Here is a 27,554-nt window from a genome sequence, read left to right on the forward strand (position 1 = left end):
TTTACTGAGATTTCAAAACCATTTTAATCGAGGTAGGTTAAAGCAAAAGTAATGGTAAGACATGGAACTACTGACCTACATGATTGTTTTAGTAATAAAAATGAGAATATCAGCTTTGCATTTTTGAAAAAGCCTGTAACAACATATCTTAAGAAAACATAAGAATCACATGTTGCATAATTGTATAAACCTTACTCATAAGTTCATAAACTATTTCCACCTGCCTGCTGTCTAAAAAGATTTTGCATTTTGCTATGTTTTAGTATCAGTCTCTCTAAAAAATGCTTCTTCTCAACCCCTAAAATTCTGTGGCGTATGTGTGTGTGTGTATATATATATATGTATGTGTGTGTGTATATATATATATGTATGTATGTATGTATATGAGTGCAGATGTGAAAAGCATGCAGTTGTTCATGGTGTGGTTCTTATATTTGATACTCTTTACTCCTGTATCTATGTTACTTATGAATCTATCTTTCCCTTTAGGTAAAGAGGATGAATATCCAAAGAAACCTTTGGGACAGCTTCCACCTGAATCTGCTTGCATTAGTCACCTGAGCAATGGACAAAGAAGTGTGGGCAGGTCAAGTCCCCATATGAGCAGCAGAAGAGAAAGTGGCTCATCACCTCACAAAAAACATGAGCATTCCCCTCGCCATCAGAGTAGAGTTGGTACACCAGAACGAGTAAGGGCGCTAAGACGGAAATCAGAGGATGAAGACAGTAAAAAGCTTAAAGATGAAACAGATCTTCCAAGAAAACTTCCATCAGGTCCACAAGACAGTTCCAGGCAATATAATCATGCAGCTGCTAACCAGAATAGCAATGCCACTTCAAATACCAGGAAGGAATTTGTGCCCAAGTGGAATAAGCCATCAGATATTTCAGCTATTGAAAAAACTGCCAAATACGCCATCGAAGGCAAAAGTAGGTCAGCGCACCCTGCACTTACAGTCACCATCCCAAGTTCTGCTGACACTCGGGTATCAAATGTAAGGCAGAAGATGAAGGTTTTGGATGCCGATGAAGGGAAACGGGGCTCTACTGCGTCCCAGTATGATAACGTACCTGAAAACGACAACAGCGCTTCCGTCGAAGAGGCACTAGAAAGAGCCTACTCCCAAAGTCCAAGGAATGTGGTTTACTCTCACAGCCCGAGGAAGCATGTGGAGCCAAGTTCTAGTCCATCAAGAATATTAAACAGGTTTACTTTTAAAGTGCAGCCTGCAGGTTATGCAAAATACCCATCTCTGTTAGATGGGGAGGAGCGCAGGACAGTGCACCCTCCATCCTACAGTAACCCCCCTGTTTACCATGGAAATTCTCCCAAACGCATCCCTACTGCTAACAGCAGCTTTGCATCTCCACAGTTTACCCATGGGACTCAAATGAATCCCTCCCGGAGACCTTATGGCTCTACTCTGTCAGTCGATATTTCTCCAGAGAAATCTTACAGCCGCCCGCTTCCTGTTGTGCTGCCCTCCAGCCGCATAGAAGTTCTTCCCATTGACACTGGTGCCGGGGGATATGCAGGCAATTCAGAGTCACCAAAGAATGGACAATTCATCATTCCTCCCATGGATTATCTGCCAGATAACAGAAAATGGCCGGAAGTTAGTTACACGTACAGACCCGAGATTCATGGACAGTCGTGGACTCAGGATGCTAACTGTGGCCACTTGAGCAATTTACCAAAATATTCCGCCTTTCAGCATGTTCCCTTTCAGGACCATAGCCTCCCGGCAGTTTCAGTAGATAGTCCAGTACGATATAGAACTTCCCCAGGTTTAGAAGATGCCAGTTCCTCTGGGTATCAATATTCAGGGCCCTCACCTCCAGTGTATCACTACAGAAATCGGGATGGACTTTCTATTCAAGAATCAGTATTGCTGTGAGAATTTATCTATACTTGGTAAAGACAAGAGAACAGAAACCATTTGAAACCTACATTGCTATGTTTATAATTGCCAAAGCAGTATTTTATACTATTGTAAACATAAACATCTTGCACAATTCCAGTGTATGCTAGTAATAAGAATATATAGGAGCGTTTCATCCCCATGTAGATGCTGCTTACGATGAGCATTTTTAAATTGCATCATCACTGAACCTGTTAAAAAGAATTTAACATGGAAACATAGCAGTAGCACTTAGGGATGCACGCAGAGTGATAATTCATGACTCGGTTTCATTTATATCGTTCTCCAAAACGTGAGCATTTTTGCGCCATTAGCCCATCCTGTTTTGAGTAACATTAGAAAGCACTGAAAAACTGTATAGAATAGATATTTTTAAGGCTGTATATAGTGTGTGTGTCTTTCAGTAGATACCAGAAGGCCTCCATGCACACACATTTGAACACAGAACTAAAGGAACGTTAACAAAATTAATTTTGATCTACAGCCATGAAATAATTTACTCTTCTTCCTTTCCTGAACTTGTCTTTCAGCCAAGATCCACCCCCGCCCCATGTTTTTCCCCCAGGTCCTAGAGTGCCATTGGGTTTTGCCCTGACTTCATGCAGCTTCTCTGCAGTTGTGGCCCTGTTCTTTCCTCCTGAAAATTAAAGACACTGGAGAGAGAAAGGCTCACCACTGAATGGTGCTTAAACCCTGGGGCACTCGGAGTAAGTTTATGGCCAAAGGTGGGGCGCTGCTCATACCCCAAGATCAGTTTTAGAGCAGTTTTGGTGCATCTGTGCCCTTTGTTCTGGTCTGCCTCTTGCAAAGCTCAGAGCAGAATGTTCCTTGCCAGATGTAGGGAAAGTGCTGCAATCCTGCTTTCTGCCGATGCTAGCAGGAGGGGTTGCAAGTTAGGCTCCTCAAGCACTCACACGGGGCAGCAGAACGGACTCCTTTGAAATCCATTTGAAAAGCGGAATTAACAATATGGTTACTCCTTACTTCTGCCCTTTAAATTCCTGCACGCCCCGGGGCTGTTCATTTACATGGGCTTTTTCTGGCACTCTTTCTTTAAAGGTTGATAATCAGTGGATATTGCTACATTTAGGCCATTAAATTATCATTGTGTATACTTGCAAAAAAATCCTAATTATTAATAGGAGTCTAAGGTTTTAATCTTTTTTAAAAAATAGCATGACTTTCATACTTCCAAAAATCTCCTTTTGCAGTGAAAACAAATTCAGGTTCATGGTTAAAAAATTAACAATGTCTTTTTTTAAAATAGTCTATTACACTACAATTAGCAAAACATGGGGACAGTTTTGGGCACCCCCAGAAAGTCTGACTTTGTGTTTAATTGGAAAGCTGGTTTTCAGCATACTTTCCTCATGTTTGAGCAAGGACAAGAGTAGAAAACCTAACATTGAGGGCTCTTCTTGTTGCAAGTTGGGACTTTAAACTTTCAAGGTACCGACGTATGTCTTTTCAAATGAGAGTAACATTTGTTTAGCTAGTGAATGTGACAATATTTTTTATGTATATAATGAGTCTAATGTAATTTTAATCAACTTGGTAATGATGTTATTAAACAGCAAAACAAATGGCAGTGTGTTAGCAGCTCAGCTCTATGCTGAAGCGCACACAAAATCCCTCTCTCCCTGGGCTCTTGATTCAGATCGTGTGGAGGCTTAGAAAGAAATGTAGATAAAACATGTAGCTGAGGATATTAATTCCAATGTTTAAACCATGATTCTGTGACTCGTAATGAACCAAGCTGTATAATTTAGGTTATGATAGTAGCATCTGAGCTGCTCCAAAATATATATGTCAACAGTGGTAAATACTGTAGATTTATATATATATATATACATATATATATGCAAAATATATATATACACACACTATTTTCTTATGTCATCTATGACATTTTTATCTGTATACTTTTTTTGATGTGATTGTTTTTAACATGCTAAAAGTAATAAGTATATTTTGTGTCTTTCATGTGCTTTTTTTCATACAGCAGAAGTGCTCTGCATCTCTGATGCTTCTAAAGCTAATTTTCTTCTAATTGAGGAGATACTGCTCAGTGTTTGCCTACACGACTTTATATATCTGTCTATCACAGTTGCATGTTAAATGCTTTATTAATTTCCGGGAATACTTTTTATCCGCCTTTCCTTTATTTTATCCGCCATTATTAATAGCAATAAGGTATTTCCAGTCTTTCCCACTATAAAATGTAGTTCTCTGTTAGCTTTTCAAGTAGGAAATTTTAATTTGAACTTATTTTGCCACCATACAATTTTAGTCTTTCAAATTTATCTTTTAGTAAGAGATAAATAATGGAATGATGATAAAAGATGAAATAGTATTAGTAAAGTGGGTTAAATATAATCACGAAACTGTATTTGGCGAGGATCCTCATGGAGCGGAGGCTGATCTTAATGCATAGCTGGACGCGCTGTAGATATTTTGCCGTTATTTGCTCTCTTCTTTACAGCAGACTTGCCTCACGCAATAAGCACTTTGGTATGGTTTTTGTTGTTTTAATATTTAGTTTGAAAAGTTAAAGAGACTACACCCAGAGTCTCCAAGGGTTTTAAAACTTTGTTTCAGGTACTTATGTTTTTTGTTACCAGATTTTTAAAAAATAGCTTTTTGAAGCTGAGAGAGATGTATATATGTAAATGTAAAGTCAGATATCAAAGTATTGTACGGGAAGAAAATAAATTATTTTTCCTTCTATCCTGCTGGGTTCTCCAGCCAGGCCCTATAAATTGGTCTGACAAAAGCAGGTCAACAAGAGAAAAACAGAAGCTTATTAACAGGTGCATCCTGCATTCACATGGTGCCCAGCCCTGAGCAGCTCAAAGGAGGGTTGGACTTGGGGTCTGTACACCTAACTTAGCAGGGAGAGGGAGGAGGAGAAAGGCACTTATGGGAAAACAAGGGACTATTTGTAGAGCTAAGCGGGCCCTTAGGAGAAGTGACGGGCGGTGTGATAGTGTGTGGCAGGGGCTGGGTGTGGTGCCTGGAGAGAGCAGAGTTGCCTGGGGAGGGCATTTATGACAGTTGGATTTTGGGGGGAGGCTCTGCTTTCAGGCAGATAAGCAATTTCAGAACCCAGATGCCTTCGGCTCAGAATCGTTCTTATGCCAAAGTGGTGTATTTTGGGGTGACGTGCCCTGATCCCCCTCAGTGGCAATGATAGAATGTTTCCTGAAAGAATTGAAAAAAGGTTGAATAGGACATTTCAGGAGAAGAAAAATAGATGTTTACAGGATGTGGTGTGATTGCTTTGTTTTCGTTTTAAGGAGATTCTAATACTAAATTTTATGTCATACTGAGCGTAATTTTACAGTGAAGTTTCGTATTTGTCATTTCAGATCTCTCCCTCAGGGCCCATTGAAATGCAGGCACAGAAACAGTACCTCTTCAATACTTTGCTGAGATCTCCTTTCATTTCCATGATTGGAGAAAAACATGCCATGCCCACAAATAGGGATTTATACACAGAGGACCTACGGCTCAGTCTTCTGGAAATATTATTACTCTCAGTTATCTTTCCGACTCACACCTTTACTTTTAGTATGCATTTGATTGTGGGTTAATTAAGATTACAGTTTGGAGATCTTTTTTTGTTTGGCTGTCCTATAATGGATTTTATTTTATTTATTTATTTATTTTTAAAGATTTTTATTTATTTATTTGACAGAGAGAGACACAGCGAGAGAGGGAACACAAGCAGGGGGAGTGGGAGAGGGAGAAGTGGGCTTCCCGCGGAGCAGGGAGCCCGATGCGGGGCTCGATCCCAGGACCCTGGGATCATGACCTGAGCCGAAGGCAGACGCTTAACGACTGAGCCACCCAGGCGCCCCCTATAATGGATTTTAAATATCCCTCTGTAATATGGATATTAATGCTTATCGATCAGGTGGTTTTAATAAGCCAGACTTTATTTTTTCAGCGACCCAAGATAGAATAAAAAGAAAGGACTCCACTTAACATTTAGTTATGAATTGTACTTTCAGAAGGATTTTCAGTTATCCATAAATCTAAGCGTAATTGCCACCATTTTACATATAAGAACAATGAGGCATAAAGGAACAAATTTTAGATTTCATAGGAGTGCATCTCGACCCTCACTACTCTTTAGAATTATCTGGGGGAACTTAACAAAAAAATGTTCTTCTTGGTTTTTACCTTAGGCACTTAAGTCAGAATCTCTGGGGTGGAACCCAGGCATCAGGTAATTGTATTTTTTTTCCCCATTCAGTCAGCAAAACTCTTTAAAAAAAAAAAAACACCTTCTAAATTTGATTTTGATTGTCTTATATTTCCACTATGAACTGTCTTAAAAATTCTTAACAGATCAATTTCAGAGTTTAGAAACTCTGATTTCAGGTAAGTTAGGGAAAATTCCACTGGAAGGATCCATGTTATCATCCATCTCTGTAAATTTTGATGAACTACTGACAGTTGTGGAAAGTATAAATGGCTTCAAATGAAAGGTGGCATGACCCTGTCCCTTCTCTCATTACTGCTTACAATAGTGCCTCAAACTAGGTAGAGCCTTACTAAGGTTTCCATTTTCCCGGACAACCTCTGTCATTTTCCTTAAGCGACATGCTAAAAATAGGCCTAAGCTATTTGCAAACCTAAGTGCATTTTCCCTATGTGAGCAGCTGAGAAAATGTGCATAGTCTGGTGATTCACCCAGCCAGGCAGCGTTTTATTGAGCACCTACAGTATACCCGTTGTCTTAGGGTCTGTGCTAGGCTCACGCTTCAAGATGGGAGACAGGCTCTTTAAGCTGTGTGCCTCAATTCAGTATCGGAGACACACACAGGTGGTTATTACAGGCATAGAAAGGCCACGGCTCAGGAGGGTCAGTGGAGGTTGGTGGGGGAGTTGCCTCATTGCTGAGCCTGAGGATTAGTAGAGCAGACGGACGAAGGGAAGAGAAGGCCGGGACATGGCTGCCGAGGGCATATGGCATGAGCACCTGCATGGTATATAGGGGGACATTTGCCGCTGTGTGATGTGTGCGTGTGTGCAGGGGGTGGAGTGGAGTGTTCCACAGAGAGACCCGATGATGGGGCCCTTCCACGCCGTTGAACTCGATCCTGGAAGCTGGTTTTCTATGGTATGTTCACATTTTTTGTGTGGACTCTAGAGGCTACCCAGGAGGGAGCAAACCTGGAGGAAGTTAGGAAGAGTGCAGCAAGTGTTATATCCAAAAGGTGGTGCAGAGTGTAAAGGGAAGCAGTTTCAAAGAAAAGGTGATTAATTTGAGAACTAATTACCAAGAAAAGTTGGCCCGACTTGATAATTGTTTGAATGTAATCGTAATAATCATAGTAAGAAAAATAGTGAACGTTACTGAGTGCATGCTATGTGTCCGGCCCTGTGCTGAAGCATTTAACCTGCATTAACTCATTTAATTCTCACAATAACGCTGTGAGGGATGTGCTCTCCAAGTCCCTGTTTGCGCGGGAAAACAGGTGGTTGAGGTACCTCGCCCCACGGGACACAGCCAGCCCATCATGGAGACAGGACTTTAGTCCACAATGTCTGAATCTAGATCCTCTGCTTCCTCCCCAGCCCAGGAGTCTTAAGAAGCTATCATTTCCCTGCCATAAAACTCACCCCCATTAGTGTACACACCAAGGATTTTTTAATAAATTCGCACAATTGTTGCAACCATTACAAATGCAAGCCGATTTCAGAACATTTCCATCACCTCCCCAAGCTCTCTTGTACCCATTTGCAATCAATCTCCATTCCTGCCCCAGCCTCAGGCAACCACAGATCTACTTTCTCTCTCTCCCTGGTTTGCCTTTTCTGAACATTTCGTATACTTGGAATCAGATAGTCTGTGCCTTTTTGCATCTGACATCCTTCACACTTAGCATAATGTTTCTGAGTTTCGTCCGTGCTGCAGTGTGTATTAGGAATTCCTTTTTATTGCTGAATAGTGCTCCATTGCGTGACTATATCACATTTTGTTCCTTCACTCTGCCGGCTGTAGACATGTGGATTGTTTTCACATGCTGCTGTGACCATTTGTGTACAAATCTTTGTGTGGACATGTTTTCCATTTCCCTTGGGCTGTTGCTGGCTTTATGGTAAGTTTATGTTTGACTTTTTAGGAAAGTGCCAGACTCTGTTCCAGAGTGCACCATTTTAGATCACCATCAGCATTGTATGAAGGTTCAAATTTCTCCACATCCTCACCAACACTTGTTACTTTCTATTTTTTTTATTATAGCCATTCTAGTGATATCTCCTTGTGGCTTTGATTTGCATTTCTCTAATCGCCAGTGATGGTGAACCCCTTTTCATGTACTTATGGGCCATTTGTGTATTTTCTTTGGGGAAATGTCTGTTCAGATCCTTTGCTCACGTTTAAATTGGGTTATTTTCTTATTATTGAATAGTAGGAGTTCTTAATATATTCTGGATACAAGTCCTTTATAAGACATGATTTGCAAATATTTTCTCACAGTCTTACGGTTTCTTTTGTGGTGCAAATGTTTTTAATTTTAATGAAGTCCAATTTTTTCAGTTTTTTCTTTATGAATCATGCTTTTAGTGTTGTATCTGTCTGCCTAACCCAAGGTCACAAAGGATTTTCTCCTGTTTTATTCTTCCAAGAAGTTTTATAATTTTAGCTCTTACATATGGGTTTATGAGCCATTTTGAATGAATTTTTGTGTATGATGTGAGGTAAGGACCTAAATTCAGGTGGATATCATGTGTTACAAAAAGACTATGCTTTCCTCATCTGAATTGGGGACCTTGGTACTTCTGTCAAAACTCATTTGACCATATTTATAAGTGTTTATTGAAATCAGAAAGTGTACATCCTTTAACTTTGTTCTTTTTCAAATGGTTTTGGCTATCCTGGGTCCTTTGCATTTCTATATATATTTTAAGATGAGCTTGTCATTGTCTGGAAAAAAAAAAAAAACTGGGATTTTTGCTAGGTGTTACTCTGAATCCGTGGATCCATTTGGGAAGAAATGCCATCCTAACAGTGTTGAGTCTTCTAATCCATAAACAGAGATTGTCTCTACATTTATTTTAATCTTCTTTAATTGCTCTCAGCAACATTCTGTAGTTTTAGTATGTCTTGCACTTCTTTTGTTAAAATTATTCCTAAGTATTTTGTTTTTCTTGCTCTTGTGAATGGATTGTTTTCTTCAGAGCCCGCATGCTTCCCCATCGTTCTGTACTGCTGAGGGGAGAGCAAGGGACGAGGTTGAGTTCTGCAGTGCCCAGGTTGGGTGGTAAGCTACATCATGGGGCCACCATCTGATAGACAGAACTCAGAAGATGGAACAGGCTTAGGTTTAGTGAGAAAATGACATGTTTTGACATGTAGAATTTGAGGAATAGGGAGTTGACAGATGGTGTTGTCTGACAGACAGCTGACCGTTCCAGAGAGATTTGGGACTTGCTTGCCAGCACGTAGGAGGTAAAGCTGTGAGAGAGTACTTGTCTAGGGAGAAGATGAACAAGCTAAGGATGGGGAGATGGTAGGGGGGGGGAGTTGCTGACATTTAAGAGGTGCCAGAGAGAAAGGAATGTGTGAAGGACTCAAGAGGGAGCAGTCACGGACTGGTTCTGCAAGAGCTCAGTGCCCAGTGACTGACCATTGAGCTTTGGAGCCAGAGTGGCTTGAGTTTGCACTTTGCATCGGTGGTGAAATTGTGATGTAACAAAACCACAAAATCCCCGTCCGCGCGGAGCTGATGCTCTGATCCGCTTCCTCATCTGTAAATGAAGACTGGTGTTTATTTCATGGAACTGTGAGTTGGATGAGTTACTTTGTGTAAAGTGTTCAGCACAGCATCTTCACACAGTGATAATTTCGAATGTGATCTGTAATTACATGCCACCACCATGCAAGGTTTAGTGACGAGAGCGTGGGCTTTGACTCCTGGAGCTGAGTCTGGTGAGGAGCGCAGAGGTGGACAGGCAGGAACGTGACTCCTTCATGGCTGGAGGAGCAAGAGTTTCCAGAAGGAAATGATCAGCAGCAGGACGGCCTGGTGACTGGGACTGAAGAGAATTTGGATCTGACACCTGCTGTCATTCCTCAAGCCTCAGATTGTGGGGTTGGCAGGCACAAGAGGGAGGTGTTGTGGCTCTCTCTGGAGGTTTCCATGAGAAGGGAAGGGCAGGTGCTGAATAGGAGCTGTAGGGACTGATGGGTAAAGGTAGGAAGTGGGGGGAGGGATGTATTTACACAGAAAAAATCATGCTAGTTGGAAATCAGTTTTGACCGTTCAAACACACTCCAGTACTTCTACAAAACAGCCCTTGGTTTTATTCCAATTTGCTACTTTATGTATTCATGAGTCTTAAAACACCAATCATTAAACTTCCTGTAATTCAGAGTTTTCACTTTAATTTGGAGGAAAATCGGCATAATCAATATAAAGCAGGCTGTATCAAGAAAGCCCTTAAGTACTGCCCATGAATATCCTTGTAGAGCACTTACTTATATCTTGCTGTCTCCTAATAAGAGAGGCGATGCAGAAGTAGCGTATGTGCAGACGATGGAGAAGTCAGCTTCTCTGTAAGCTCAGTAGGAGTCTGCAATGAGCTGCTAAAGCTAAATCACTCTTGAATGAGTACCTAAGCTCAAATACATGGTGTGACTTGGGGCAGATCATGGGGCCCTCTGGAACTCCGTTTTCTGGTCTGTCATCTCTGGAGGTGGGGAAGGGGGGTTTGTCGAGGGTTCTGCCCCAGACACTAAGAGGAGAGTGCCCAAGGCCTCTTTGTCTGCTTTGTGCAGGGTACCGGGTCAAGTGCTTGGAGAAGCGTGGCAAGCAAGGGCCAGAGGTCCCTGCTCTCGTGGGGCAGAGAGTCTGGTGGGGAAGGCCCACATGAATTACGTGGTTACCAGCACAGTGGACCACCCACACGCGTGGCAAGGACCCGGGAGGAAGAGCCCCGGCGCACGGAGGGCCTGTGATAATGGCAAGCAGGAAGATGATGCCCAAGGGAAACGGTGTGGCCTGAGTTGGACACGTGGGGGAAGCAGCCACAGTGATGGGCAGAGGATGCTGGCACACTGCCGTGGAAGGTGCCCCAGTTCTCCCAGTGCAGCCTGGGAGTAAGGAGAGCAGAGTAACAAACACTGATACAAACGGCTCCTAACGTGCAGACAGATTTAAGTTGTCGCCCCTGTCTGCCCCCCCCCGCCGTGAGTCATGCCCTTCGTGGAGCCACCTTGGAGAAGGAAGGACAGCGGTGGCCCTGTGCATTTGCAGTTTGGTAGAGAGAACTGGGGTTCATCACATCTGCACTGTGGTCTGAGTTGGCCACTTATCAGCAGTGTGATCTTGGGCAAGTCCCATTCCCTTTCTGGGCCTCGCTTTCTTCCGCTATAAAATGTGGGCATTAGAGCTGGGACGGTTGGTGGAGGTGGTCTAGGATGGTGGATCCTGGCCACGGCTGCATGTAAGAATCACCTGGAAGCTGCCAAAAATTGTCATGCCTGGGCCTGCCCACCCCGGACCAGTTAAGCCGAAATCCCCAGGGTGGGCCCAGGAATCTGAGTTGCACACCTATAGCTCAACAACCAACGTGTAGCATCCGCTGCAACAAAACCCTGTGTGGTTTTCTAGCTCCCACATCCTTGCTTCGTACTAAGGCATTTTTATTTAGAGGTTTTGAGAGGTGTGATGAAAAAAAACTTGGGCTTGAAAACAAGCCTGGAGACATCTCAGCATTTCCACCAGCCTTGCTGGACCCGTCTCATGAACAAAATAGGAAAAATGAGGCGTTCCCTACAAGGCTGTTCTGAAGATTAATTCAGATAATGCACATGTCACACAGTGCCTGGAACAGAGATGCTTTACAAATGTTCAGTGATGGATGTGTTTGTATGAGGAAAGGGCTGATACTCATATTTTAAGAGTTTTTTTTTTCCTTTTAGACTTGTAAAGTACCCCCAAATGGAATATGGGCAAAGAATATTAAAAGAACATGTACAGATAAAGAAGCCCAAAGCTATTAAACATATTCTACATCCCCATCAATTAAAGAGGTTGAAGTTGAAACTGTGGATTGGCAAAGACAGCAGAAAGGATGTCCATGCCCTGCTAGGGAGAGGAAAATTGCATCCCCAAAATGTACCGCTTTCCAGTGTCCACATTTATATGTTGTACTCTTTGGTCCAACAGTACTGCTTCTGTGAACAAAAATACAAGTGGGAAAAATATATGTGAAAGAATATTTCTTGTACTGGTATTTGTAATTGAGAAAAATTGGAAATAACTTGAATGTCCATCAATAAAGGATAGGTTAAATTATGGTATAACCACATGAAAGAATACTGTTCACCCTTTAAAAATATGTGGGTAACTTTACATGTATTGATACGGAGAGATGTCCATGATTTATTGCTCTGTGAAAACAGCTACAAACGGTATTCACGTAGCCCTTGGTTGGCTTTCCAGCTTCTGGCTTCAGCTCAGATCAGCCTTGTGGTGTTGACGGTCATGGGTGCCTTGGCCATGGGGGCTGCTCACCGTTGGTTTAGGAACTGTGGGCTCTCTAGGAGGGCCGTGGAAGTTCGGTTTGCATGAAGGCTTTGGAGCCTTTTAGGACAGGGAAGAAGGGTTTAGAACGTGGGACGTAAGAATCCAGTTGAAGCAAGACAGGGAGGTGAGGGGAAAACACCCGTAAGAGGCGGCGGGGCAAAGCAGAACATCTGCTCCCAAATGGGGTCACCATTTAGGCTTTGACCAACAGTGAACATGACAAGCCTTCGGGGGAAACTCAGCAAATGCCGGTCCTCTTCAGACAGGCTCTCAGACTGCTGTTCCTTCCCCTTCAATAGCGTCATTTGCTCCTGGTCTTTCGGGGGGTGGGAAGAAGGAGGGACAAGAAGATCACAGAGGTTCCTGGCCCCGCCCCGACAGGCAGCAGGGGGTCACTGGCCAGGAGCCACACCCCAACTTCCTGAGGCAGGTGTGGCCTGGGGATGAAAGGGCACTCTTTTTCCTACCTTTGAAGCTGAAGGTCAATGATGCTCAGTCAGTGAAAGTTAGAAAAGCAATAATAATTTTTTTGGAAGGCAGAAATCTTAGAAATATGAAGACCTGGAAACACGGGGGGAGTCAGATGCCTCATACTCTTTTCCTGCTGCATGAGTCAATACTGGATTTAAGGGCTTCTATTTAAAAGTCCATCTGGGAAGCCAATCTTTTCCTCCCTGGCTAGCCCTGATGGGAAACAATGGCAGGTGTTTCTTGGTACCAGAAAGGGGTGGAAGAGGTTTTAGCCCAGACTTGTCCCATATTTTAAATATCACTGGATGCTCCATTAGTCCAGGGTAGGCTATTCCTTTGGATTTTATGGATCAGTAAAATAAATATTCCCCAAGATTTGAGGCACTGTCATAGAGCTGTCCATTTTTATTTTTCAAATAAGATTGTTAAAAATATGTTAAAGACTATTACACATGAAAAAGAAGAAAGCATAAACTCAGAAAAAAATGTTCTTTACATTGAATATAGTTACCCTTTTAATATACCGAATTTTTTTTAACATCTTGTTGCAGGCAGGTGAAACTGTATGGCTCAACTCTGATGCACACATCAGCATTTAAAGGCCACTGAATTAGTGTTTCAATCCCAGATGATATGACTAGGTTGTTGTGGTTTGCAGAAAATTAAATTCTTTAGCCAAACTAGATGCTAAGCTTCTGCCCAGAATCAATATGCTATTAGAAGTCCCGGAAACTAATAAACATACCATAACTATTAATTTATGGATAGGTTGTTGGCAAATAACCTCAGAGAAGGAATCCAGGCTTGAAACAGCTTTTGGAACACCAGATGGAGTGTGCAAGTTTAATCAGAGTCCTGGGAAGGGATCTGTGCCGTGTATTTTAAAAATCCACTGTAATCTGTGAGTTAAATCTGAGATGTGCTGAGAGAAGCATAGAGAAGTAGAACTTAATTGAAGCTGATACAGGAAATCATAACTCATGCAAAGAAACGCAGGTTGTTATGTTTACCGTGAAGTATGTTGATGAGAAGCAGGGACAATGGACCTCTCCAGAATCTTGTCACCAGGCAGCTTCACCAGAACACATGAGGCCAAAACACATGAGGCCAAAAGGAACCTGGCCTGAGCAAGCAGATGTCCCCCATTTCGAGCGGCAGAGCTGACACCGTGTGCCTGTCGGGGCATCTTGCAAGATGATGGGCCACAGCCAAGCCCAGGAGGCTTGTCTGTCTGTGGCAGGCTCAACTCCTAACGCTCTTCCCGTTATGTGATGGGTAGTTTACAGATGAAGAAATGAGCCCAGAATTGTCCAGTGACTTGACCTCGAGCAAAGGACCAGAGCTCACCTTTCCCCACCACGACTCCATCCCACAGCAGGTGGAAGGTGGACTGCAGCCAGAGAGCCCTCCGCCCGACGGGGAAGAGGAAACCCAGTCACGTGTGGAACCAACCAGCCAGCAAGCCCTGGCACCAGTAATCAAGAAACGCTATTTTGGCCCAGTTTAATATGGGTGAAAATAGCTTACCAACATTTAAGGTTTAACTGCAGTTCCGTGTAGATTGGTCTGTGTAATGATGTCCCTAAGTCACCCTACATTCATTCATTCAACAGTGTTATTGGACGCCTGCTGTGTGTCCCTCGGAATAAATGAGTGTCCATCAGAATAAAGTGACATTTTGTTTACTACACTCCCAATTAAAAAAAAAACAAACCCCTATCTGAAGTCCAGTACACCTGACTGTATTATTGCAATAACTTGCTACTCAATGGCACCATCTCAAATCGTACCTTTAAAGCCCACTCGGATTATGTCTTTCTCTTGCTTTACACACCTTCAGAGGCTCCCCATGACCATCAGATTGAATGTCCTCACCCAGCCTGGCTTTTGAGGTGGCCCATGACCTGGCTCTGTTTGAAGCCCCAGCCTTCCTGGAAATGACTCAGACAGTGGTGCACTGGGGGGTAGCGAAGTTGGATGTTTGGGTGAGAAGTAACGGGCTTTGCTGGCATAAGAGATCGGCAAAGAGCTGGACTCTTAGCTTTGTGCTCCAAACTCCACAGCACCCTACAGTGGGAAGGCCACCTTCCACGGTGCCCAGGTACATCACCCACCAGGCCACTGGCAAAATTACAGAGCATGGTTTGCCTTTAGTGTTCTCCTTCCTGTCCAATCTGTAAAGCTTTGTACCCCCTCCTGCATCTGAGACTCTCACCACTTCTAGTATCACTCTCTTGCAGACTTTAACATATTTATATTCAAATAATGGTGTCAAATCTCAGTTATGGGTATCTATCTGGTGGCTTAGAGTTTTCATAGACCTTGCTCTTCTTACAGTTTCAAGGTAGAAACTTTTTAGGAAAGAGTCAGTTCTTAAGTTGGAAGCTAGACTGCACCATCTGTTGTCCAAGTCTCTGATTCTTTTTTTTTTTCTTAAAGATTTTATTTATTTGAGAGAGAGAGGGCAGGGGAGAGCAAGCGAGCAGAGGGGAGGGGCAGAGGCAGAGGGAGAAGCAGGCTCCCTGCTGGGCAGGGAGCCCGACACAGGGCTCGATCCCAGACCCTGGGACCATGACCTGAGCTGAAGTCAGACACTCAACCAACTGAGCTACCCAGGCGCCCCCAAGTCACTGATTCCTAAATTTTTAATTTTAATGTGCATAGAAATCACCTGGGGGGTGATTTTAAGATAAAATCTTAAAAAAAAAAAAAAAAGAAAAGAAATCACCTGGGGATCTTGCTGAAATGCAATTTGCTCCGAGGTTCTCTAGCCCTTCCGAGCTCCCAGGTGATGTTGATGCAGCCAGACAGGGGACCACGCTATGAATAACAGGAAGACGTTCAAGTTCCTGAGCCCCATCCCACCCATGCCAGGGGGCCAAGTATTTTCCCGGGGCCCGAGTCAGTTGGCCAGTGTGGCTCAAAAAGCACATAGTAGTTGGCCTCTGCAGAGCTCAAGGCCATCAGTGAGATGGCTGTATGTCTTCTCCATCCGAGTCTCTGCAGACTTTGTTCGTTTCCCAGCCCTGCACCCTTTGGAGGCTCTAGTCTGGCTGTTGGAGATGGTGCTTCTCCTCCCTAGAAGGCGACTCAGCAAGTTCTTGAGGAGAAAGGGTAAAGCATTGCCCTTTGGGGGTTCCTGAGGCAGCTTCCTGCAAGTGAAAGAAGTACCTGTTGCCATTTCCTCCTTAACACATATTTTTTCTTCCTTTTCTACCGTCTGAGCAGCAGCTCCTGGGTGTATGACACCCAGCCCTCCTTTACGTCTATCTGTGTGTTTCTATGGAAAAGGAAGATGATAAAATTTAGCTAGAGCAGGCTGTAGTTGGGAAGTTATAACCTACCTAATTCCTTAATTAAGCTATCAATTAAAGCTATGTCTGTACCACCTGCTATGCCTGGGCCTCATGCCACGTGGTGGATGCCAACTCTGACAAACCCATCCCTCTGAACCCAGAGTTCCTGACACATTTGTTTCCAGTAAATCTTTAGTCATCGCTCTCCTGGCCTTCCCCCATCACTTTTTCCTAAAGTACTTTTTGAAGTTCACACGCAGATAGGTTGCCCAACCCCATTTGTCATGCATGTGGTGGTAACAGAATGTCGGCCTCTGCCAGCAGATTTTATCTGGGCCTTCTGAGGGCTATAACTTCTGCAACTTCTCTGTTGACCATCCGGCAAGGACCCAACTGCCTTTCTTGCCGTAGAGGCCCTGAGCTTCACCCCAGAGAGAGGCATGGAGTAGACTGCTCCGAAAGAAAAAATGGAGTCAAGGACACAGAAAATGAGGCTCCTCTGAAGGTAAGCTCCATTACAAACTTCTGTTACCTAGGTGGATGTTAAATAGGCATTTGTTGAAAGAGTGAATGAGTGAAAATAAGAAAAGCAAGAAGAAAAAAGCTGTTGTATATGAAGCATGGTTGCCACTGCCCAATGCCTTAGCTGTTTTCCCGTTTTCCCCCTGGTTGCGTGTATGGCTCTTGTCTGGAAGAGCTGGGCTCTCTGAGACATGTGCGATGTCACCCTCCTGAGAAGGGGAGGAGTAGCTCAGTTCACGGGGTTGTGGCAAGTTCCTCAGCTGTAGAGTGGTCCCCTGCAGGTCGTGGAGCTTCTGGATCTGGTCCATGTCAGCATTTATGGGATTAAAACCCATAAACTGTGACCCCGCCCCCCAGCTCAGCATGCTTTCTGATTTATCAAGCTGTTGACTGACACATCCGGGAAATGTTTACTCCACTGTGAGTAACTCAGAGACCTGCCACTGACTGTGTCAGAGGGCCTCCCTAAGAACTAGCATCCCAGAGGTAAGACTTGACCTCTAACTCTGCTCTATTCTTCACCTTGGGCGAGCATCTTTATCAAAGAGATGAACTCTAACCCCCACATGCAAATGAGGATGATGCCTACCACCAGCAGAAGGCCGAGCCACATGCTAATGGTGATTCCACTGTACCTGCACCTAGTGAAAGATGAGGGGAACGGTACCCAAGGGGCCGCCATCTTTCCCTTCCCTACTGAAGAAGTACAAACATTTTCTCCATTTTAGTTTCAAAACCAAGCAAGGTTTTGAAAAAACCTTGTTTTTTCAAAACCATCATCAGCTTGGGTATTTTCTAGATCATTTAAGGCAAGAAATAGTTTGCTGTATCCCCTTCCCCCGCCCCCTCCAGTGAACGCTTGTTGGGCATTTGGCAGGTATGAGGCACTGTTTCTAGGTACTGGGAATACAGCAGTGTCCAACCGACCCCACACCCTCCTGGGCTTACACTCCATCCCGGGAGGGGAAGCAAGGCAAAGTCAATAATACACAGTGTGGTAGACAGTGAGAAGGGCTATGGCAAAACTGAAAGCACGAGGGAGAGAAAGAGAGCATTGGGAGGGGTTGCAATTATAATTAAGATGATTGGCAAAGACCTCCTGGAGAAGTTGACTGGAAGACGCTGAGGAAGCAAGCCATTCAGATATTTGTTAAGAGTCTTTGAGACAGAAGGGATAAGAAGTGCAAATGTTCTGAAGCAGGAGCGGGCCTGGTGCGCTTGAGGAACCAAAGGAAGGCCGGAGAAGCTGAATCCAACAACGTGCCGGAGGCCGGGTGGGGAGGAGGGGGGTGGTGGTGGTGAGAGAGGGGTGGGAGAGAGAAGTCCAGAACAGGGGCCAGATCATTAGATCCTGAGGTCATTAGGACGGGGCTTTCATCTGAGAATGATCAGAAACCACTGGTTATTGAGAAAACAGTTGATGTGACTTCTGTTTAACCACAGTTCTCCCGGCAGCAGGTCGAAAAGCCGGTCAGAGCAGTCTGCCCATCTCGGCCGGGAACCACGGGGGGGTGATGAGAGCTTGGACAAGGTAAGAGAAACCAGTGGTGAGAAGTGGTTGGTTCTGAATCTATTTTGAAGGTAGAATCAAAACGCACTGCCAGTCAGTTGCACGTGGAACGTGAGAGAAGGGAAAGGAGATGGCATGCCCCCCAGCAGTTTGGGGTTTTTCGGCTAAGTGGAAGGATAACGTGCCGTTAACCAGGATGGGAACGATGTGGGAGGCGTGGGAGGGATGCGAAGAGCTCAGTGCGGGGCATATTAAACTCGGGGTAGGATGTCAGGAGAGTAAGAAAAGCCTACGTTTATTGAGCTCTTCTTGTACGTCAGGCACGGGGCGAAACTTCTCGCATATATCGTCCAATGTACTCCTTATGACAGCACTGTGACCATCTCTGTTTTAGAGATGACAAAACTCGCAATTGTGCCCACTCGCAGCCATACAAGACCTCACGCCACTATAACAACAAAAAGTAGATCTTTCCCCTTTAAATTTTCTGTCCCGGCTGCACAACTTCCTGGTTGGCATTGGCTCATCAGCCTGTTAACGAAGATAAGAGTTTTCTCTCCTTGCTTCTACTGAACAGTGAGAGATTATCAGCTTCGTTCTGCTCCTGGAGCCTTGTGGATGCTCCATAAACAGTAGCGTGAGGGAGGGAGGAAGCATGGGGAAGTTGTAGGCACCAGCCAGCCGTGCCTGGACCTGATGGGGCTCCTTGTGAGTGGAGGAGCCCAGGGATGGGGTACATCTCTTGGTAACTCAAGAGAACAGGGCATTCAACTTAGCAACCAAGTGACCAGCTGGGCTTTGTAACTACAGGTGTCTCAAATAGAAAGTAAGAGTCAGCCCCAAGGAGGCAAGCAGCATGAAGTGAAGTGTGAGCAATGGGGGCAGAGAGGCTGTTCAGGGCTAAGTCGGTGAGACCAGGTGTGCTTAGGTGTTCCTTTGTAGGTGAGCCCCTCTAGCTGGGGGAGTCTTCAAGAGGCCAACAGTGTGTGCTGAGAAAAAGAGAAGTAGAAAGGGCTCCGGTGGTGCCCCACTCAAGGAGTGTATTAGTTAGCTATGGCCAAGTAACAAATCACCCCAAACCTCATGGCTTGAAACAACCATGAACATTTATTATGTCACCCAGCTCAGGAGCAGCTGAGAGCATCTCAGAGGCTTCTTTACTCCCATGCGTGGCATCTGGGCTGGAAGAGCTGGAGCTCCTTGTTCTCAGGCATCTCTCTGTGCTCTCCACTCATGGTCTTTCCAGCATGGTGTCTTCCAGATGGTGACACTTCCTATGTGGCAGCTCAGGGTTCCAAAGCTGTATGTCCCCAGAGAGAGGGAGAGAGAGAGAGAGACAACCAGGAGGAAGCCGTACCCCTTTTCTGGCCTTGCCTTGGGAGATAGGCAGCCATGTCTCCTGCTGTGGTCTGTCAGGAGCAAGCCCCGCCACCCCACCCCCGGCCCTTCTTCACAGGGAGGGGAATCAGACTCCACCTTTTGTCGAGAGGTGTATTTAAGAATTTTCTGGCATGTTTCATAACCGCACAGAAGCCTGTGACATAGTCTGGGGTCCTCCTAATTATGCCTGTGTCAGTAGGAAGTTTCTTAGTCTCTGCAGTGGCTGGGGAGTCACATCGGATGTGTGGAGGGAGGACGCAACACGCGGACAAGGAGCTTGATTTTCTGAGACGAGATACTGTGCCTATGTGGGTACCAGGAAGACTCCTAGGCCTAGAAACACTGCTTTCTGTGACTTGGGATGGCTTATATCGAGTAGATTGTGAAGTAGTGACCGCACAGGAGTACAAGGTGGTGTTAGGGAATGCAGGAGACAAGAAAGGGGCCTTGACTTTGGCGTGTCTTTGATTTGTGAAGGCCTGTCCTTGGAAGACAGTGGTGTTCTAGACCTGCTGCCGCCACCGGTTAGTTGTCTCTACGACTGTTAAAATCATTGGCAGTTGAGCACTGGCACCACCAGACCCTCGTTCTACTGACCCCAGTGTGAATGGCGCTTGGGGTCCTGCGTGCGGAAATTGGACTGTGGATAATTATTTTGTTAGAGGGGAATTGGGAGGCGTAGCGCATTCAAATGTATTTCCGAGCAGTATTCGAAAGCCTCCTGTAAGGACTCTGATTGCAGGCGATGTTTGCCTGATGCCAGCTAATTAGGAAAAGCCATTCTGGGCCTAGCTTGAGTGAGCCCAGGGAAAGATAAACAGAGTCGCTGTAGCTGGTGCGTCTCCGCTTCCCAGCGAAGCTCGTGGTCTCCTTACCCTTGATCGAGTTTATTCTATGCACAGACTTCTGCTAAAGGCTGCCGTGTCCCAGCGTGCCGGGCCATCACCAAAGTGGAGTAGCACTAATAGCGGGAGTTCTACCTGCTGCTGCTGAACAAGCAAGAGGAACCTGACCGTCACCGGGAGCGATTCCTTGGACCATTTGGCATGGTCCGCAAATGGGTCCAGACATCGCCACTGAGGGGTTGATGTGGGCTGGCGGGGATTTTCCACTTTGGGGTCCAGCATTCCTGACCGACTTGTTCGAGGCGGGGCAGATGCCCGTAAGGCCAGACCCCAGGCAAGCATCTCTTAACATGGGGTCGGTGGGATGTCATCAGGCAAATAGTGCAAGTGTTAGGCAAGAATAAGTTAATCAGTAAGCAAATAAAAAAAGAGAGAAAGAGAAAGTGAGCAAATAAATTTGGAGAACTGGGCTCAAGAAAGGGAGTTTTTGTGCTTCTTTTGAAACAGGATATCTCAGAGCCTTCAATCTGCCGCTATGCACTGTGCCTGCCTGAAAGGAGATGAGGTGTTTTCCGTGCCTCATTTGACCAGTGGAACCATCTGCCTGTGACCACCTTGGGTGACTGAGTATTCTAGCAACGACTTCGACATGTGCTGTCCTCCACCAGCGCTGCATGAAGGGTAGCCCCGGACCAGTGGTCTGCCGTGGGGGAAGTACAGAAATCGAGAGGAAGCTCTTAGCATCTTTTCTAGCAAATGCACAGAGTAATTTGTATTTGCCTGATGAGCCTGAAAACAATGTTGTGGGGCTTATATTTTGTATTTCTTTTTTTATTATTATTAATTTTATGTTCCTAGCAGTTGACGTTTAGGACAATTTGCAGAAAATATACATCTGCAACACACTAAAAATGTGCAAAAGCCGTCCTTGCCTTCATAATCTGAGAGCAAGCCCACCAATACCTGGATCTTTCCGCACCACATCAAGAGTGCAAAGGTTATCCTGGAGGGGCTCTGGCCTATCTCCTAGCATCCCCTATCCCTGCCCGTTGTGGCCCGTCCACCCTGTGGCCCAGAACGAGGAGCCACGGCATGTGCCTCGTCCGAAGAGCAGTTCAGGAGGGGCCAGAAGGAGACAGCCCTGGCCCCATGTGACCTGCCATGTGTAGCCCCGCTCACGTGCCCGTCGCCCTCCCACCCTGGGAATATTGCTGACAGCTCTTTGAAAACTTAAGAAAGTATGACAGGCTTTCAGGAATGGTGACTTGCCACCGTGGCGCGGAGGCATGGGAGGATTTAAGCAGCTCGCTTTAAACAAGGCTTGGCTTTTGTTCTACCTAATCGTGCTGGTCATGTGGGGTTTTTTTTCCCACAGCTTTCTGAAGTGTTCTCCAATAGAGGACTTCAGGCTTTTAAAAACAGTAATTTTGGTAACAATGGTAATTACTTTAATTGGAGTTCTTTAAAGGTAGATCCTTCTCGCCCACCTCCTCTTAAGACGTGAAGCATGCTGTCACCCATTGCGTCACCCCAAATCAGCGTGGTAGTCTTTCCTCTTTAGAGCTATTAATGGGCCAGGTAGGAGGGGAGTCAAGAAACTTCCAGAACTCACTATTTTTTAGTCTAAAATAATGACAAGTAATTTTTCCCTTGTTTCCAGGAAGTGGTAGATAATCAGCTTTATGTGTAGAAAAATACGCACGTTGCATATGACTGGGGCTCCCCAGTTAGGCCTTTCACAGAGGATTAGGACTCTTAATGCCCCACTGGGCTCCATTTCGTCACAAAAGCCTTTGGCACAATCTGTTGGGCTGTCATGTTTCTGGGGGCCTTGTGTAGTTATTAAGTGACATTAGGTAGCCCTGCATAGGGTCTTTTATCCGCAAGTAGCCACATTCTTTAGAGTAGTTGCTTGAGCTGCTTGACACGCCCTAGGGAAGTAGGCAAAGTATCATAACCTTCCCTTTCTGTAGGAGACGGGTGAAGGGCAGCAGAACCTTCCTGAAGGAACCCTGTGGCTGTGGGGTCAGGGAGCTCGCAGCGATACCTGCAAAGACCAGCCTTCCCTCGGGGCCCATCTGGACAACCTCCTCTGCTTACCTCCTTTCCTATGACAATGGGCCAATCCTTTGGCTCTCGGACTTCTATTTCATGCTAAGCTGTGACGTCCTGGTTGGTGTTGGGTGAAACTGCTGTGAAGCGTGTCCATCACACATACCTAGGGCAGAGGAAGCCTGGGGAGCTTTGAACTTGGCCTCTGCAGCTCCTTCTGGATTGTGATGAGCAAAAGCAAGTAATTTGCATTGTGTGGTTCCCATTCATTTATGTTTTCACATCCTTTCTTTGCCCCTTGTCCACATTTTAGGAAGATAATAAATATAAATGTTTTCTCTATAATTTCCTTCCCTCCCTATACCTATATCAATATCTATGTATTGTAGGGGAGGAAAAATTCTCCCCTACCCTCTTTGGGTCTGCAGCTGGGTCTAAAAATTAAATTGACATAGGACAGAAGCAGGAGAAAAGCATACAAGTTTAATTAAATATTTGCGTGTATGTGGGAGCCATCTCAAGATAATGAAGACCTGAAGAAGTGACCAGAACAGGAAGCTTTCATACCTTTTAGACAAAGAGACAATACAGTTTTACTGATCAAAAAGACAGAGGTGTTTGGGCTAGGAGGAAACTATGCAGAAGTATCTAGGAAGTTACGGGTCTGTTTAATGTTTGCTTTTACGGATCTTTCGGCCTCCATTTCCCGGTCTCTGGTGACAAGAATGTTTCTTTCCTCCCAGGACAGAGAAGGCACTCTCATATGGGAGTTTTACCTTCTGCTTTCAGGAAGAAAAAGTAGGGTCCAAGTGTTTTATACCTGCTGATTGTTTCTTTCTCTTCCTTCCTTCCTTCCTTCCTCCTTCCTTCTCCCTTCCTTTCTTCCTCCTTCCTTCCTTCCTTCCTTCCTTCCTTCCTTCCTTCCTTCCTTCCTTCCTTCTCCCTTCCTTTCTTCCTCCTTCCTTCCTTCCTCATTCCTTCCTTCCTTCCTTCCTTCCTGCCTTCCCTTCTTTTTCTTATAGGCTCCATGCTCAACATGAAGCCCATGCAGGGCTTGAACTCATGACCCTGAGATCAAGACCTGAGCTGAGGTCAAGACTCAAATGCTTACCTGACTCAGCCACCCCGATGCCCCACACCAGCTGTTTCTTAAGTCTTTTAACTCAAAATAATCAATATGCCAAAGTGGCCTCCTTTGAGGTAACATGCTCTGAACGCCTCCACCATCCATCCTTTACCGGTATGTGTCCACCTGCCCATCCACCCCCCCACCACCTGTGTCTCCGCCTGCCTGTCTATCCATCACTCATCAAGAGCCTGCATGTCCAGGCCTAACCTGTCCGTGACCACACCTCAACCACACTTCATCTTTCCATGATTTCCCCAGTTGCTTGTTAGTCTTGGGAATTGTTAACCTTGGGTCCCCTATGTGCTCAGAGCCTCAGCCCTCTGAGACCTCTCAGAGGTCCAATTTGGGGGTTGTAATGTTGCATACATGCTCTGTCTTTGGGCCAGGCCACTGTTCCTCTCTCTCCGGCTGTTGTCCTTAGCAGAATGCCAGCTTTGGCACTTGGCACTGTATTTTAGGCACAGAACAGGCTTTTCCCTTGAATTCCTACCCCACAACAGAAACCAGCCTGGGGTGACGAGCTAGGGAGGAAGAGAGGGAAGGAAATACAGCATACGTAAGTGATAAGACTACTGGATGTGGCTACCCTTAGGTTCTCTAGGTAGGTCTGTCCTGGGGTCCTTTCCGGGGCTCCCCCATCTGGCTTCCTTCCCTTGGAGGGCTTTGTGTATGTCCTTGATTCAGGGTCCAGCCCAGCTGCTGGGAGGCCCAGAAAGAATGTCCATCTCTCCTGTCAGAGGCTGGCCTCCCTGATCCTTGTTCCCTGTCTCAAGACCAGCCTGTTCCCAGGATGATTGACAATAGGAACAACCCCTAGGTTTGAGGGATACCCGTTTGGCCTCCGGAGTGCTCCCTTGCCTCTTGATCCCTGATGAAACTGGTCCATTCGAACATGACTGTCTAACATGAGTCCTCACCGGGCCTTAATTCTAATCTTAGTGCCACAGCCGCCCCAAAGGCTAAGTGATAACAAGCCCCACCGGTTCCCTGCCCTGGCCTTTCCTCCTTTCCTGGTGGGGGAATTCTCCAACCCAGTCTGGCCTCCTGCAGACACATCACCCCACTGGCTGCAGGGATAGTCACTGCAAACCAATCCCTCCACCCCTTGCCAACCAATTAATTTTTTTTTTCAGGTCTAGGTCTGATTCTGTCATTTACTCTGTGCAGAATATGGAGCTTCTCAGCCTCAAACATCCACATACAGGCCAACAGACTCAACAAGCATGGTGAGTATTTGCTTTATATTCAGTAATCGAAGTAATGGTTTTGTTGCGGGATTGTCGAATGTGACAGCCACGAAAGAATTCTTGCGGTGTTCAATGGTGCAGCTTAGTAAGTTTATGTAAGCAGCACAGGGACAGGGCCTGTGGGCAGACAGGGCTGCACTTTTGCGGTGTGAGGCTGGTGGTTGTACGCTTGGTGCTCAACAGGAAGGGGACATGCAGGGAGTATTAGATCATAAACGTCTTCTTCGAATTTCTGCTCGTAAAACTACTTTTGCGAGATTTCTCTGCTACTTATCATTCAGCTCGACATTAACTATGGGTGAGATTTACAGGCAGTCATGAGACTTTAAGAATGCAGCAACCGGCACGTATTTGATCCTTATCGGAACTAGGCAGGCTGTAGGTCAGCCTTCCGGGCTAAGGTTGAACATTTTTCTGCTTCTATCCCTCATCGGTTTAAAGGGGAATTAATTCATTGAAGGAATTAACGTACTGGTTCCTTTCAAAACAAAGAATCAATCTGCCCCCAAAGGTGAATTCAAATTTCTTCTTTTCTTGCATGTTTAAAATGATTTTGAAAAGGTAGCAAACAAAACCCAAAAAAAACCTTAGTTAGGGCCTGGGGTTCTCTTTGGGCATCCTGTTCCTCTCCCTAACGTTCTCCCGGGCTAACAGCTGATCTTCCCGCCTGAGCTGCTTTGAGACAAGTCTCTATATAGTGCCATGAGGCTCACCCCGGAAGCTCTCTGACCCCATCCCTGATTCTGACTGGACTTGCCCTCCCTACCCGTTCCTTCCTGTCCCCTTCTGGGCGGGGGTGAAGGAGACCATACTGTGTCCAGTTTTAGCTGGGGCAGCAGCAGGGGGCCAGAACCCCCTTTCCTTGGAAGCAGTCAAATGGGAGGGAGCTTCCTTTCTCAGTTCCTGGCTCACAGACGCTCCTTATGAGAAAGTATTTAAAACTTGGAAAGGAGGCCAAAAAGTGGACGGCATGTCATGTCAGTGTCAAAATGAGCATCATTCGATAGGTCTGCCCAAGGACTACTTAAAAATCTGAGGCAGTGGTTCTCAGTTTGTCGTGACTGGTGGGGAGTGCGGGGGTATTGCTGACAAGTAGCGGGACAAAGGCCACAATGCTGCTAAACGTGCAACAAGCCCCAGAGCAGGCTCTCACTGCAAAGAAGGACTCCATTCCCTGCTTCCTGTTGATTAAAGGTCTCGGAAGTTCCGTGTGAGCTTTAGATTTTTGACTGACAGGGATGGCACTGATGTCTGTTTGGTGGAAAAGATAACCCAAAGGTGGCAGTTCCTTACTCTGTAGGACAGGAACCGGTTTCGTATTATTTTGTATTAACTTAGCCTTCAGATTCTAACAGCCCTTCATTAAATTGCCCATAAATATCAAGTTCCTACAGTTCCTCTGGGGGCTGTATTCCTATTTTCATCATTAATTAACCAATTGCATGAAATTTTTGATGTGTTTATTTCCATACTGTAGTAGTTAGCTGTTGCTGGCTAACAAATTACCCCACACGGTCGCAGCTGAACCCGATACTAAGCGTATTATTTTTGCATAGTGCCTGTGGGGCAGGAATTAAAGAGCACCTTAGTAGGATCATGGGGCTTGGGTTCTCTCACGAGGTTGCAGTAAAAGGAGCCAGCCAGGGCTCTGTGGCCATCTGAAGGAGGCTGGTGGGTCTGCCCCCAGCGTGGCTCCCGTGCACGGTTGGCAAGTCCACGCTCTCTGTCGGCAGAGGCCTGCTCAGGTACCCTCATGACGTGGCCGCTGGCTGTTCCCAGAGCAAGGGCCCCGAGCGAGAATAAGAGGAAGCCGCAGTGTTAGAACTACCTCGGAAGTCGCACGCTTCAGTTCTCCAGTGTGCTGTTGGTTCCGTGGGTCAGTCCCATTCCGGAAGGGACGGACAGCACAGGCCTGAGAACAACAGAGGGAGGGATCCGTAGGGGGCGTCTTGGAGGCTGGCGGCCGCACTCGCCCTCTGTCCTGCAGCGGTCCATGGCCTTCCCACGTGCAAGGTGTGCTCAGCCTCTCCCAAGGCCCCCTAAAGCCTCATCCTCGTGGAGTGTCAGTTTATCCATACTGACGAGGCTCCTTGAGCCCTCAAATCCACTTCTCTCGGATCTGAAGTTTGTGAACTAGGGACAAGCTACCCACCCCCCCCCCCCACGCTCAACGACAGACAATGATGGGACAAGCAGGGGACGATGCTGTAGGCCGTCTGTTCATCCAGGGGGGACAGTGGGGATGCGCCCAAGTCACGGGCTCAGAGCCCTTGTGAAAGGCAGGCGGCACCAGCGGACAGCTCCTGGGGCAAATTCCGCGGCTCTCGCACCCACTCCGCCTGCCTCTGTTTCTCCCTCTGGGTCATCCTACCTTTTCCTGGGGCATCCTTTTCTCAGCCTGCTTCCCACCTGTACCAGGTCTGGGGTCCAGAGGCATCATTTCAATGTGTGCTCTCTGCCTTCCAGCCCACGCTGGCCATGTTTCTCCCACTACAGTTCTCTGTAAGACTTTGGGGCTCATTCCACTGGAAGAAAAAAATAACCCTCAGCTGTCATAGACGCCCGGTGGAGGACAGGGTTGTTCCAGCCACCCTGTCTGTGGGACTTGCTATTTGTTACAGCAGCCCAAGCAGACC

At 45.9% G+C, this 27,554-nt stretch overlaps 1 protein-coding gene and 1 long non-coding RNA gene across 6 annotated transcripts in view; both read left to right on the top strand.

Moving 5' to 3' along the window:
• USP6NL (USP6 N-terminal like) overlaps positions 1-4,118 on the top strand; it is a 170,903-nt gene extending 166,785 nt beyond the window's left edge. For both annotated transcript variants that reach the window (XM_028114713.1, XM_028114712.1), the window contains one exon: positions 490-4,118. In XM_028114713.1, coding sequence (XP_027970514.1) covers positions 490-1,898 — 1,409 coding nt within the window. In that variant the 3' untranslated portion in view covers positions 1,899-4,118. The remainder of the gene's footprint in view (positions 1-489) is intronic.
• Positions 4,119-16,621: 12,503 nt separating this feature from the next.
• Positions 16,622-27,554, top strand: part of LOC114217694 (uncharacterized) — a 62,509-nt gene continuing 51,576 nt past the window's right edge. For 3 of the 4 annotated variants that reach the window (XR_003611029.1, XR_015768800.1, XR_003611027.2), the window contains exons 1-3: positions 16,622-16,738; positions 18,211-18,286; positions 24,805-24,897. This is a non-coding gene — a long non-coding RNA (uncharacterized LOC114217694). Of the gene's footprint in view, positions 16,739-18,210; positions 18,287-20,997; positions 23,411-24,804; positions 24,898-27,554 lie in introns of those variants that run through there. The other variant, XR_003611028.2, reaches the window with a different exon arrangement.

Source organism: Eumetopias jubatus, unplaced genomic scaffold, assembly GCF_037043125.1.
Source record: "Eumetopias jubatus isolate StellerSeaLion01/CBP00866 unplaced genomic scaffold, mEumJub1_p1.0 scaffold_8, whole genome shotgun sequence".
Lineage (NCBI taxonomy): Eukaryota > Metazoa > Chordata > Mammalia > Carnivora > Otariidae > Eumetopias > Eumetopias jubatus.